The following is a 14,304-nucleotide window of genomic DNA, read 5'->3' as shown; positions in this document are numbered from 1 at the left end:
CCGCTTAGAATGGCACTGTGAGCCAAAAAGCCCCAGCTGAAATCTGCTGTGAACTCAGTGGCTTTAAGCAAACCCCGTGGAGTCTCTTGGCTTCCAGTGACAGGGCATAATCATGCTCAGGGAGCCCTAGGGTCACGTTCCCTCTTAGCCACCCACCAGGTGCAGTTCAGCCAGCTGCACATTCACACGTATGAGGATAAATGGGAGGTGGGGAGGGCCATGTGGGCCACTCTGAGCATGGAAGAATGGAGGAGTGAGGGGGAAATATCCTAGATGGGCAGTAGAGGAATGATAGGACTGAATCACAGGGTGATTGTAAGGATGGTAAAATGTAAATCTTAATTTGATCTGTTACGTTAATTACGAATTGCTTGTGGCAACCCTTCTCCCCCCCCCCCCCCCCGCCCCTTTCCTCCATGGACAGAAAGCTCAGGATTACGGTTATGACCAGTCTCTGATGGGTCGGCTGTGCAGACACCTGGAGGAGCAAGTGCAGCAGAACGGGATCAGGGAACTCCCGGTCCTGCAGCTGACCACACAGTATAGGATGCACCCAGACATCTGCCTCTTCCCCTCCAATTATATCTATGGCCGCTCCCTGAAAACTGACAGGTATGTCTCGTGCTTTCAGAAACGGCTGTGTCATTTTCTTCTTACCCGCTGGGTTTTCAAAGTCACTTCCTTCCATCATGGGGGGGAGGGGTTGCACTTCACAATTTTAAAAATAATCCAAAATGAATGCCAGGATGAGCTGATTTCTGGGATGAGTATGCGTATCAGTTATAGATTATTTGCATAACTTGTTTTGTGGGGTACTAGGTTTGTTTTTCTTTAGGAGATACCTGGGCTTCTCCCCAAATCCCCTTTATTCAGCCATCCTTCCAGCTTTTGAGATTTCAGCAGAGACACGGGCTCTGTGTGGCATAGCAGTTAGTGCCATACTAGAATATGGTAGTGTGTGTCATGTGCCGTCAAGTTGCCTCCAACCTATGAGAGACCTGTAGAATGTTCCATCATTAACAGATTTGTTCAGATCCTGCAAACTGGAGGACGTGGCCTCTTTTATTGACTGAAGCCATCTCATTTTGGGGCTCCCTCTTTTCCTACTGCCACTTTTCCTAGCATTATTTTCCAGAGCATCTTGTCTTCAGTATGGTAGACTTGGGTTCTGCCGTGGAAGCTTGCTCTCAGCCTCACCTTTCTCACCTGGTTGTTGTGAGGATAAAATGGAGAAGCGAATGCCAGAAGCCACTCTGGTTTCCCATTGAGGAGAAAGGCAGAGTATAAATGAAGTAAATGAACAACTTTCAGCATGCCTTTACAAACTCAGGAGGGCTAGAAACTCTTTTTTTTTTTAATGAAAGCTGTGAACCTCATTCTGCATTGTGAATGTGATAAATACATTCTTTGGCTGCCAAGTAGAGGTTTTCCTTCAGCTTTCTTCTTCCCACCCTTTTGTTGGTGCCGTTTGGTCCACAAGTTCAGCAGAGAGAGATGATTGAGTTACTGAGACAGTAGAAATGACTAGACAACTTCCCAGGCAGAGAAGATAACATTTTAAAGAAAAGAACAAGCAGAAAACTAATGTGTGGAGAATGGGTAGCAATATAACTTTTCTCACATCGCACTAGTATCTTTTTTTCCCTGCCAGGGACTTTTTTTTTTACACAGAGGAACATTATAAAACAGTGTTCTCCTCTCCCCTCCCTACGGCAATCCAGCTTTCTTCAGGATTCCCTTCACAAATATCTCTGTCATACAGGTATATTCATTTCCTTCACAACTACACCTGTAATATAGGTAGGTTGAAAAGTAGAATTCAGGACTCTACCACTCTTCTGGGGGGAGGGGTGTGCATTTGCAGGAGTCGTATGTTTGGATGCACTCCAGATTTTTAAAACCTGTTTTTTTTCTGTGTAGAAAACCTACATCTCAGGGAGAGGGCTAGGCTAAGTTTTTTTTCCTCTGTTGTGGTTGTTTGCTAAAGCAGGGGATTTTGTGCGAGAGCAATCAGAGATAGGAAGGAATTCACATTCCTGAAGAGGCACAGTTGAGAATTATGCTACCTTACTCCACGTCATGAATAATATCCTAAAATTTGGCAAGTGCACAATTTAACTTTTGGAACACCATCTTATTCTCATGACTTCACAGGCTAACAGAAGAAAATCGATGCTCTTCAAAATGGCCATTCCAGTCATATTTGTTGTTTGATGTGCGAGATGGCCAGGAGCTACGGGAGAGTGAGTAAGTTCTTCCTTTGTCAACAATCTTGGTTCATGTCAATGGTTTATACTGTGCAGTTGGAGAACCTTGGGTGGCCATCTAGTCTGGCCCACAGGATGTGAAAGTGTTCTGCTGGATTCAGCCAGGTGTTTGCTTAGCACAAATTTCTAGCAGTGGCTGGCCTGATGCTTTGGGGGAACCCACAAGCCTAGTATACAGGAAGTGACCATTACCTTTTGCTTTCCCCACTCTTTGCATCTGGATCTGTAAGGTATGCGGTATAGTATGGCGGTGTTGGACTAGGAAGACCCAGGTTTGAATCCCTGTTCTACCATGGTAGCTTGAGCCAGTCACACACTGTCAGCCATAACCTACCTCACAGGGTTGTTGTGACGATAAAATGGAGGAGGGGAGGTCATGTAAGTCATTTCAGGTCCCCAGTGGGGAGTTAAAATAGGGTATCGAGGAAGTAAATGCTGCCTCTGAAATGGAGGCTCCATGTTGCTGTCATTATTAATAGCAGTAGATATTCACTGTCTACAGTGAATACTGTAGACAGTGAATATCTGTCTACTGTCTACTGTATAACAGTAGCAGAAGATTCACTGTCCTCAGTGAATTTGCCTAAAATATACTCTGTGTTAAAAGTATCATCAATAGGCCTGTTTATTTCAAAGTACGTATCCTGCACCATTCCACTATCACCTGCGAGGCGGTTTGCAGCCTAGCAAAAGACCTGGCAACAAAAAAAGCAAGAAAAACCATCAAAGTGCAAACCAGCAGAATTGAAACTAGCAACAAAGTAATCTGTCAAGGGCCTCTGAAGCTATCGAGAGCATTTAAAAGGCTGGAGAAAGCCTGAGGATACCATGGCATCTTTCCCCAGTGCCCTGAAAGGCAAGATTGGTGCCAGCTGAACAGACAAGGCAGAGAGTTCCCTGGCTGGAGGGGCACCACTGAAAGCCCCCTGTCTCTGGTAGCCTCCCTCTCAGCGGCCCCAGTGGGAGATATCCAGAGATGGACCCCTGGCAGAAATCTGTATCACCAGCTTCTGGTTCCGTTGTGCTTCCTGGAGACTCAAGGGGCTGCTCAGTTTGCTAGGAAGGATTCTTTGGAGTTGGAGATTGGCCGCAGTTTTTTCAGAGCATTGAAGGGAGTATAATACAGGAATGGGATAGGGGCTTGTTTCTTTGCCCCCTGCCCCGTCATCTGGTTTTGGCCACACTCCTGAAACACGCAAGCCTGCTTGGGTAGAGATATTGGGAAAGAGTGATGCATTTGGGCACTAGGAGGACTAACCTCCTCCCACCTTCAAATCTTGTGGAAATGGTCTGCCCACACTCTTGAGCAGTCCTCTGTTACGGCTTGTTATGCAGCTTTTGCTCCTGTGTGTCTCTGTGTGACCACATGTGCTTGCTGACTGATATATGAAAAGTTGAACCCCGAGAGGAGGATCTTGCCGAGCACCACTTTTCAGTGAAGGCCCTTTCTATATTCAGCCGCAGGGCCTCCGGTGGGGCTCGTGCACCTGCAGCTGGCTCCAGGGTCATGGTTTGGGGGTTAATCCCACACAGCCATTTTGCCGTATCTCCAAAATATGGAATTTGTGATGGTCACTTGAATACAGCCTCGACAATTTCAGTGTGCCTGTGAGGCCTTCACACATGCAGAGGAATGAGGTGGCAGTGAAGTGGCAGCCTCGTAGGGTAGAGATTGCAGGTGGAGGGTCACATTTTGGAATGCTCCTCTATGAAATATTTCCAGCAAATAGAGGACTAGCTTACTATAGTTGATGGATTTTTTTTAATGCAGAGGAAGTTCAAGGCAGTATAAAGTTGTGAAAGTCCATTCTGCTATCTCATTGTCTCCCCATTCTTCTGCATGTGTGAATCAACCCCAGTCAGCTAATGATCGGGTGGTGATACATGCACCTTAACAGACCTTCCCTCTTGCACTCTGTATCTTCTGAAGGGCTGCTGCTTGAAGGGCCACTACTATTAGCTGTATGATGGCTATCTCCTAAGAACAGCACCTTTTTGGAAGTGGCTCTGCTGGCATGGGACCCCTTCCTCCATGAAATTCACGAGATCTTGAAGCACTGAAAAACATTTTCTCTTTCTTTTTCTTTGTGTCTCTTTCTGTCTCTGTCCAGCTGGAAAGTGAGATATAAAATACAAGAACAGTTTAAAAATAATCTCAGGGCCAACTATTGTTTATTTGAGGCTTCTTGGCTGGATGTCATTGTGATTGTGGGGCCACAACTTCAGTAAGCTGCAGAAAGCACACTCACACGTTTGTCTTTTGTGCAAAACTGTGACTTGTGCTTGTCCTAGCCTACTTGGGCAACACATCCATCGCAAGGCTGATGCAATCCAGGCTGGAAAAGATTAGGTTTGAAACAAGAACGGACAGACGCTTTCATAGCCAGCTCCTCCTTGGGTGTTGGCAGATGAATGTGCTCCATTTTGTTGCAATGATTAGTGTTAAATTAAATCAGAAGCATGGAGCAGAGCTTGAATTCAGCCTTCTTTCTCTCCCACCCCTTAATTCTATTTTTGTTCAGTTCCTTTGCAAATCCCCAGGAAGTCAAGCTGGTGATCGAATTAATGAAGGTGATTAAGCACAAAAAGAAGCAAATTGGCTTCCACAACATTGGAATCATCACCCCATACAATGCACAAAAAAGGAGAATCCTGAGAGAGTTGGATAAAACCTTTGGGGAAAACAGGTAAAAAGCTAGCAAGCCTTGAATAGGATGAAATCCAGTTAATTGGGCTCCTTTATATCTCCTTGGCGTGGAAATGGTCAGATTAGTGGCTGCAAACTATCAGGATGAACACTGATCTTTTAACAGATTAGCCACCTGGTAAACTACTCTTCTGTACTTCCAGTTAAGGTGGTAAAGGGTTTTATTTTTCCCCCTTGCCCTTCCAGAGAGCAAGAGTGCTGTTCAGCATTAAGTGATTGTGCACGCAGAAGCAGGACGTGACAGCAATCTAAACAAATTATGGTGATCACGTGTAAAAGTTCTGATCTGCTGCCTTTATCCCAGAATAAGTCTTTACTACCGACAGCTGCCTGGAGGTCTTCTGCTCTCTAGATGAACATTTGATACTCTCTTGTGGCCCCTCGTGCTGGGCATCCCTCGCAGGCCCCCTCCTTCCTCCCTGGCCCTTCAAACCACAACTCTGTTTTCAGGAGGCCTTGGTCTTCAGCCCCCCCCCCAACCCTTAAAGGTTTGTAACTGCATTTGCTCACTTTCCCCTCACTGTGGCCCTGACTCCCCTTCTGCTCCATCCGCCTCCCTTGTTGATGAAATGATTGTGAGTCCTTGGATCATCAAGACTGTTCTTTGCTGGAGGCATGGGCATTTTTTAAAAAAACCTCCTTTGCTTTCACAACCGCCATGTAAAATCATTGGACACTTATTCCTGTTTTGCAGCTGAGTCTGGGAAACAGGAGCCCACCCAATGCCTGTCTCTCTCTCTCCTCCCCACATACTTGCACCTGCTATCGGAGCTGTGGCAGTCATCCCTAAAGGTTCCACCTCTCCTCCGGGACTGAGCCAATTCTCGTGATTTTGGGCTCATGCAAATCCAAGTGATTGCCAGCCAGCCAGAGCCCCTGAAACTCCACTGGATGGGAGGGCTATGTCAGCTTCAAGGGGGAGGAGAAACTTTCCCCCTCGGACAGGGACTAGCGTGGTTCTGGGCAAGAGCATCAGTTTAGCCCGGATTTTTATTTGGCTTTTAGATGGGATTTTGGGGAGGCTTCAAGAAGGAAGCTTATTTTTAGGTGATAAGTAAGTACCCTGGTAAAAGCCAAAGAAGTACCAAATCTACCTGGGCAGTTTCTGAGAACCAGAAACTGTGGGCTGAAATGGTAAACCTGCGCCTTTGAAATAGCCTGTCTGGGGAAAGGGGAATCAAATCTCCTCTCAGTGTTTATGTATGTTAACAGAGACTCGGGTACAACATACTAACTCTCATTGGGAAAACTTGTAAGCTCTGGAGTGAAGTTGAGAGCCAGTTTCACGTTTAAATACTGAAACATTTCCACACAAGACATTTCCCCTGTTAAGTTTTATTTTCTGTTAATAAACAGTTTTTGGTCATCTCCATCTGTGTCTTGTCTGTCCAGTCAAATATCTAGAAAAAAGCGAGTTCTGTTTGCCTCATAAATGATTACAGCCGGGTCCCACGTAAGAGACCTTAGGGAGCACATAACTTACTTGCCACCATCTCTTTACTTTAAGCTTATGTCCTCCATTTTCCTGACAGTGGGCAGTTGAGGTTTCAAGAAAGACAGAGGAGAGGCCAGCGTGTGAGAGTGGACGCTCTTCAGTCCAGAAAGCAGTTGCCTGCAAATCCTCCCTCGTGTCTCCTGCCATAGCTGCCACAGAGCCAAGAGGGAAGGCCACATTTTCTCCAGTCTCCCAGACTCTTCTTTGCTGTTTTGTGTTCCAAACAAAATTGTCTAGGAGCGCCTAGGAGGTTACCTTCTCCCTGTGGTGTTTCATGCACTGTAAAAAGAGAAACAGATTTAAAACGCCCCTCCCCTCTTCCTTTTCAGAGCTAGCGAAGTGGACACCGTGGATGGGTTCCAGGGCCGTGAGAAAGACTGCATCATTGTGACCTGCGTCCGAGCAAACAGCACCCAAGGATCCATCGGGTAGGGCAAGAGAACCAACGGGGAGGGGCTTGGACCTGCCATTTCTGACCTGAAGTTGTGATCCTGGAAGTGGCCACATTCATGGGCCAGTAATCAACAGATGGAATGGAGACCCGGTGTTTCCCCTTCTCTTTCAGTCACTTGTTGTGCCAAGAGAGCAGAGGCTGTGAAGGGTCACTGGGAGCTGGGGGTTGCCCTTTGCTTGCACACCTGGTGAGAGGTGGAGTCTGGAGCCGCAGAGGGCCCTGGGAGAGCCCGTAGATTGTGTCTCCCTGGTGGTCCCCAGGGGGCCTGTCTAGAACGTGTGCGTGCCACTGTGCCTAGTTGAAAGGTGTGTGGAGCCAGGGGCAGGGCTAGAAGACACAAGTCAACAAACAGATGCCTGGAAGAAGATTACAGGAAGCCACCTGCCAGCGGCACATCCGTCCCTGGAGCCCTTGATTCCAGCCGTGGCACTTCTGTAGCTTATGATCCGTGAGCAGAGTTATTCCTGCATGCATTGTCCTTGATGCCACTGTGATCCAGGCATCAGTAGCGTAGGCTGTCTTAAAAGTTTTTCCTCCCTTTTGTTTCTTTTAAGAAGGGGAAAAATTCACAGTGGCATTTCTAGTGCCTTTCTGTTTTGCAAGTCACCTTTGAAATGAATAAAATATTCAGAAACAGTTTTATAATATAATAATAACATTTGATTTATATACCGCCCTTCAGGACAACTTAATGCCCACGCAGAGTGGTTTACAAAGTACGTCATTATTATCCCCACAACAATCACCCTGTGAGGTGGGTGGGGCTGAGAGAGCTCTGAGAGAGCTGTGACGGACCCAAGGCCACCCAGCTGGCTTCAAGTGGAGGAGTGGGGAATCAAACCCAGCTCTCCAGATCAGAGTCCCGCACTCTTAACCACTACACCAAACTGGCTCTCTGAAATATTAAAGAGAGTTTTCACATGAATTACAGCAAATATTATTAATCCACTAACAGGATGATGCCAAAAGGGCAGCCCAAGGTCTCATGAAAGGAAGCTGATTTCCTCCCCTCCCCCCTGGGTACTCTGCTTGTTTGGAAGCAAATAAATGGTGGAGCTGGAATTAGCCGGAAGGCAGAGTGGGTATTTAAGACATATTTATTCCTTCCTTCTCCTTTGGTCAAAGCGATAATAAAGACCACATACATAAAACCATCAAGAATAATTAAAATTAGATAAACAGTATCTAAAAGTTTTAAAGCAACACAGATATAAACTCCACTCCACTTAGACCCTGAAGACTTGATACTGGCAGATTGGCCTTGTTTTCCTTGGAGCTAGCCAGGCAGAGCTCAGTGATGCATCTGCTCCCAGAGGCTGGTCTGCAGCCTTTGGGAGTCACTGCAGCTAGCCCCACTTCTCCCAGTAATGGTTCTTCACAAAGGGGGCAGATGTGTAAGGATGGGCTTATCTTCAGAGGATATATTAGTGCAGCATCGCTTCATTGCATGGCTGGGCAGTCTATCCCCAAATGATCGAGGGGTGGAGGGAAGGGCGTTGCCTGCTCTCTGGGATTGCTGGTGCCCAAGCCTGACTATTTGTGCAAGCGACAAACCAGACTAGGAGTCAGCAGGCCACTATGAGAACAGGTAGAGGGGACTGGTGACTGGCAAGGAAGAAACCTGACGGACCTGGTTAGGTAGATGAAACAAAAGTGAACGGTGGTGGTGGTTGTGAGCCCAACCCACCTTTAGTGATGTTTTTATTTTCTAGGTTTTTAAAAAGTCTCCAGCGCCTGAACGTCACAATTACACGAGCCAAGTACAGCCTCTTCATCCTTGGACAACTGAAAACGCTCATGGTAAGTGGAAGGTCCTCACAACCATCTGGTCCAGCATGAAAGGGCTCCAGGAAGCCCACTGCATTATCAGGGCAAATGGAGCTGAAAACAAAACCTACAGCAGAAAGGGCTGGTGACACTCTAAGGCAAAGGGCCTGGAGCTCCTTGGGAGAACGGATCCAGAGGAGTGAGCCGTGTTAGTCTGTAGTTGCAAAACAGCTTATGCTACAAATATGTTGGTTGGTCGGTCTTAAAGGTGCTACTGGACTCTTTACTATTTTGGAAGAACTGCAGGATAGAAGTGTGATAAATGCCTATCGGAGGGAGTGGAGCCTCAGATTCTGAGTGTCAGGAGCAGAGGGGGTGGCCATCTCTGTCCAGTCAGGCCCTTCTTGTGGGTACCCAGGGGATCCTGGCTGCTAATTGCGAGACCTCTGGAGGCTAGTCTCACTGGGCCTGGGTCTGATCCTGCAGGCTGCTCTTGAGGCTTGGGAGAGGCCCGTACAGAACCCTTGTGTATGAACCAGGCAAGGGCACTTTTCATTGATTGGCAGATACGTTATTTAGTTCCTTCTGACAGAAAGGAAATATTTCCTTCCAGTTCCATGTTTCTTTAGTAACACTGGAGGAATCATGTGGCTATTCTGACAGTCATAAGTATCAGATATTGAAAAGTGCAGCCACGTAGTCCCGAGGATGCTGCGTGCCACAGGACAGTCAGATACCGTATAAAGCTTGGGCACAGTCAGAGGTGTGAGCCCCCTTGGGTGCAAGCTGAAGGGGCAAGACCCAGCGCCCCGTAGAATTTAGCCTAAGGCTCATTGCCAGTAAAGAGTCCTGCAGGTACATGTTGGGCAGCGCCTCTTTACTTACTCTGGTTAATTTATATGATTATTGTATGCTGCTTTGGGTGCCTCCCAGGAGCAAAGTAGGGTTTAAATAAATAAATAAAGCTGGGGTGGGGGGGGCGTGGTTGCAGAGAGAAGATCCTTCTCCCCTTTAGATCGGGTAGACGTCTACTAGATCCAGAGACGGTGTTTTGTTTCCAACATCTGGCATTCAGAAATGCAGTGGGCATTCTCTCGCCCAGACAGGTACACCCTCTCCTCTCTTGCCATCGTGTGTTCTTGGTTTTAAAAAAAGCAAACTCTGTTCCAGGTCTCAGATGTAATTGATAAACAGGGAGGGCTGAACCGATTCCACCTGCCAAGTCTGTTTTCCTGGGGAAATCCTGTATTGAGTGTGGTCATCTACACCACCAAACACCTGTGGTTTCTGGGCAGTCCCCAGTTCAGTGCCGATTGGATTAAATGCCAAGGCAGCTGATCTGAGTTTTCGACCCTAGATTGCCTCCCAATAGGCAAGAGGAAGGGGATGTTAGGAAGCAGTGGGCAGACGGAGGGGGCTACCCTCTTGCCAAACCCACCTCTCTGCTGTGGGGAGGAGAACATTTATGGGAAGAAAGGAGCATTCAGCCCACTTTCCTTGCCCCACAGGTTGAACTGCCATCCCATCTATTTAGACCCTCCGCACTTTGCGCATTTACTTTTTTCATTGATGAGCTGCGACTGCTTTTCCACTAGAGGGCCCCCAGCTCATACTGGAAATTGAGGACGACTCCTAGTCTACTGATCGTGTAGTTGTAGAAGTTGGCACTTGTTCTACTTGTGAGTCACTGACAGTCCTGCCCAATGGGACATGAAATGGGACTTGATTTCCCTTTATGGATGATACAGTGGCTCTACTGAATGTTTTGTTGCCTGCAGAGATGCATATATGAAGATACTGTGACCTGTCCCAGTGGGTATAATCCAAAGACAGTTCGGGGTTCTTAATTTCCCCTCAGTACATATGTGTGGCACGCCTAACGTTCTCTGTATTAAGTTCACTTGCTGGTATTCCACACTGATGAACTGGACACTAGAAGGCAAATTGTCCTGGTCACAACAGGGTGTAATTTGAGACAACAGAGAAAATCGTAAAAAAAATCCTTCATGAACTTAACTCTGTTTGGAACCTGTAAATCAGAGAGCCCTGCTTCAGTCGTGACCTCCCCCCCCCCCCTTGTTTTTGTAGGACAACAAAGACTGGAATGAGCTGATTCAGGATGCTCAGAGGCGGGGCACGATTGTCAAGACCAGCCATGACAGCTACAAAAAAGATGCCACAAAAATCCTGAAGCTCATGCCTATGCCCCAGAGGACTCGTTCCTTGCCCGGTGGTGCCATGCCAGAGAGAACTCCACAAGGGCCAGCAGGCACAGTTAGCAATGAGCAGAAAGAAGTCTCCAGCCACAAAGACAGCAATTCTTGGCAACACTCAGTCAACACTTGCACTTCAGCAGAAGTTAGCCATCGGTTCCTGGGTCTCCCTGGGTCTCACATCTCCTCCCAGAAACCACCCCTCTCTCACCAGATGAAGTCTGCCCAAGAGAGGCCACAGGACCCACGGCTGGCTCGAAGGGCACAGGCAGAGCAGGCTTGCATGGACAATAGAAATCCTGCACCGAGTGGTTCAGGGGTGGCATTGCCACGGGGCCTTGATGCTCCTCCAGGGCAGAGAAATTGTAGCAATAACATACGGCCAGTAGCCTGTAAGACAGAAGCGCCCGGGAAACCTGTCGCCACCACAGAGACAAAGAGACTGGGCAGAGGGGACCAGCATAACCAGCCAGAGTGGAAGAAAGGCCAGGACTGCGTCTCCAGGGGCAAAAAGGCTTCCGAAGATGCCCTGGAGAGCGGAAGTCTAGTGGCTGCCAAGAAGCGAAGGACCACCTACTAGCTTCCCGGTCTCCCCTCTGCAATTGTGGGTATGGGGGGAGACGTTGTTCCTCGTTCTTTCCACAACCTGCGGGCTCTGCTCCTCTCTGTAAGAATGCCTTTAGCGAGTGTTCGTGCCGAAAGATAGATTAGATGCTCCTGATACAAACGGCAGCCACAGGTTTGAAATCCCACACTGTAAATTTTTAAAGTATGTATATTTGTATAGCATTTGGGGGCTGGAATGGATTGGCGGGTAGCCACAGCTCAAGCTCTTGCCCACTGGCACCCGCAGGACGATGGCCCGTCCTGGCCCCGGGAACTCCTGCCCAAGAAGGTCTTCAGCTGTGGCTGCCACCCTGTTTCCTTCAGCCCTAAGATTTCACCTCTTGAGCGTGATGCTTATTTCTTTGGCCACCTTTGGATCCTTTTTGATATTGAAGAAATACGTTTCCCAAAATATATAGCAGTATATTTAAATTTAAAAGAACCCTCACATAATGTGCTCAGTATGTTTTGCAACAGGGAATTTTCACACAAGTGCCTTTTTTCCCCTTTTTTTAAAAATTCCAAGTAATGTGTGGGTACGTTGTGGAAGACTCCCAAATGACAATGAATGTTGAGCAGAAACTATGTTCTGCTGACTGGCGGCACTTTACAGCTCCTTTTTCTTGGGAGGGGGGGTGTTCCTCCATTTTTGTAATTTTTTTCTAAAGGTTGCAAAGTAGTGGGCCCTAGTTCTCGCGGTGACTGTGTGATTTCTTGCTGTTGCAAACATCAGGGTGCTTGCCAAGATCCCCACCCAGTCCCATCACGAGGGGACTGAAACGCCATTCCTGCCAGCAGGGAGGCGAGATTCCTACTCCACATCTGCCACCATCCTCTGCTGTTCAGGCGCCCCCAAGGGCCAGCCTCAGGTTGTGGCTCCTCCCACCCCCGCAGAGCCCTGCTTCCCTCTTCAGTGTGACACCCATTAGTTGGACAGGATTTTAAATTACAAATTCAGAATAATACTTGCTTCCTCTACGCAGAACATGTAGAGACAAAAGGCCAAGTTATAAGTATGTCAAGAGAGCTGTTACTTTTGCTGTGTTGTGTAAATAAAATGAAATAACCTTTTTTTTTAAAAGAACCAAGCAAACAAAATACACAAATACAACAGAAGACCCCCTTTTCGCTTGTATTGTTGTTTCTTACGTCTGGCTTGGAGGATGGCGGCGAGGGGCGTCTCGTGGACGGTTTCTCTGTGTGCTCCCATTCCACGGAGGACTCTTGGTCAGACAGCTCTGCTTTGCCACCTGCATTTGTTCTTGCACGGTGAATTCAGCACCCACAGTGCTTGAAGGCAGATCAGTGAGCCGTAGCCTGTTTCTGCCTCATAACCACGATGTGCATAGAGTGGGCTTTCATATTGGGGTGGTTTTTTCAGCTGCGAAACTATTTAAAACCGTGTTTGTAGGAGTGAGGGTTTTTTCACTTTTAAAGTTCCCGTTAGCAACGTTAATGCAGTGTTTTTGCAAGAACTGTCACGGGAGGGAGAGAAGTTTTGAGAAGCAGACCTTCAGTTTGCTAGAGTGTACTTTTCAGCTGTACATTGTTTAGGGGTGTTAATTCACTGTTACTTTGAGCTGTGGCTTTTATACTCTGAAGATTAAAAGCAAGGGTTATAAATGCCCAGTGTTGATACTCTTCTGTTTTTGCAGCTCCTCAACAGCGTTGAAAATGCATTCTCTTTTCGCCTGGGTTTAACACAACTTTGAGAGTCTGTGACCTTGATCCGGAGCTGTAATCTACCAATCATGCTGTCCTGTCTGAGGCCAGACCACTGGGTGCCACGTGTTCTGACCGGCATGGTTTTTCAGGGTCAGGCAGAAGTGTTTTCTAGCCATGGCCCTTTTTAACTAGAGCTCCCAGTTAACTAACTTTAAGCAGTGCCATAATTCAGAGGTACCTTCTGACATAATTTTGGCCTCTACGGTATAATGGAGTGATACTGTATGATCCTGTAAGCAGGATCTATTCAGAATCTGTTATATTTGTACCTTTTTCTGCGGTGGAGGGATTTCCGGTACAGTGGTCTTTCAAAGTAAATGCTGCTCCCCCCCCCCAACCCAGATGCTTTTGTACGTGGAGACCCTTATTTGCGTGTACCATCATTGCAAGTATGTTCATCATGTGAAAATGATTGCCCAAATGTGCGTGGTCTTCTCAGGTCCCATTAAGAGATGACAGAGTTGGTTGTGGGATAGTAAAAATGCTTATCGAGTTGTTCACACTGCTCCCTGGAATAAGGAAATGGCCTGGATGGTTGGCATATCACCCCTAAGTGCCCCGATTTCAAGCCAGGATTTGGAACAGAGACAACTTTGGTCGCCTTGGTTGATGACTTCTACCAAAAACTACAGGGAATGTGACCATTCTAGTCCTGCTGGATCTCTCAGCAGCCTTCGTACTATCGACCATAGTATTCTACTGAGCCGCCTTTCAGCTTGGGACTAAGGGACAGCGTGATACAGTGGTTTGAGGCCTATCTAGGAGGCTGGTTTCAGAAGGTGGTGCTGGGGTTCTGCAGGGTTCAGTGTTGCCCCCATGCTGTTTAATATTTACCTGAAGCCACTGGGAGAGATCATCAGGAGGTTTGGGCTACGGTGTCCTCGATATGCAGGTGATACCAGCTATACCTTTCTTTTTCACCTAATTCTGAGGTTGCTGTGGATGTTCTGAACCTAGTGCTTGAAGTCAGTAATGGCCTGGATGAGGGTGAAGTTCACCGACAAGACAGAGGTTTCCTGGGTTAGTAGAAAGTCTGACCAGGGACTTGAGATTGTTCCTGTCTTGGATGG

General features: G+C 47.4%; 1 protein-coding gene across 3 annotated transcripts in view; it reads left to right on the top strand.

The window, feature by feature from the left end:
- SETX (senataxin) overlaps positions 1–12,625 on the top strand; it is a 94,554-nt gene extending 81,929 nt beyond the window's left edge. For 2 of the 3 annotated variants that reach the window (XM_054997409.1, XM_054997408.1), the window contains exons 20-25: positions 425–612; positions 2,155–2,247; positions 4,790–4,954; positions 6,799–6,897; positions 8,636–8,723; positions 10,779–12,625. In XM_054997409.1, coding sequence (XP_054853384.1) covers positions 425–612; positions 2,155–2,247; positions 4,790–4,954; positions 6,799–6,897; positions 8,636–8,723; positions 10,779–11,483 — 1,338 coding nt within the window. In that variant the 3' untranslated portion in view covers positions 11,484–12,625. Of the gene's footprint in view, positions 1–424; positions 613–2,154; positions 2,248–4,789; positions 4,955–6,798; positions 6,898–8,635; positions 8,724–10,778 lie in introns of those variants that run through there. The other variant, XM_054997410.1, reaches the window with a different exon arrangement.
- The last annotated feature ends 1,679 nt before the right edge of the window (positions 12,626–14,304 follow it).

The sequence above is a fragment of the Eublepharis macularius genome, chromosome 14 (assembly GCF_028583425.1).
Source record: "Eublepharis macularius isolate TG4126 chromosome 14, MPM_Emac_v1.0, whole genome shotgun sequence".
Taxonomy (NCBI): domain Eukaryota; kingdom Metazoa; phylum Chordata; class Lepidosauria; order Squamata; family Eublepharidae; genus Eublepharis; species Eublepharis macularius.
Note: the sequence above shows the minus strand (reverse complement) of the source record. Positions and strands in the feature narration are given on the sequence as shown.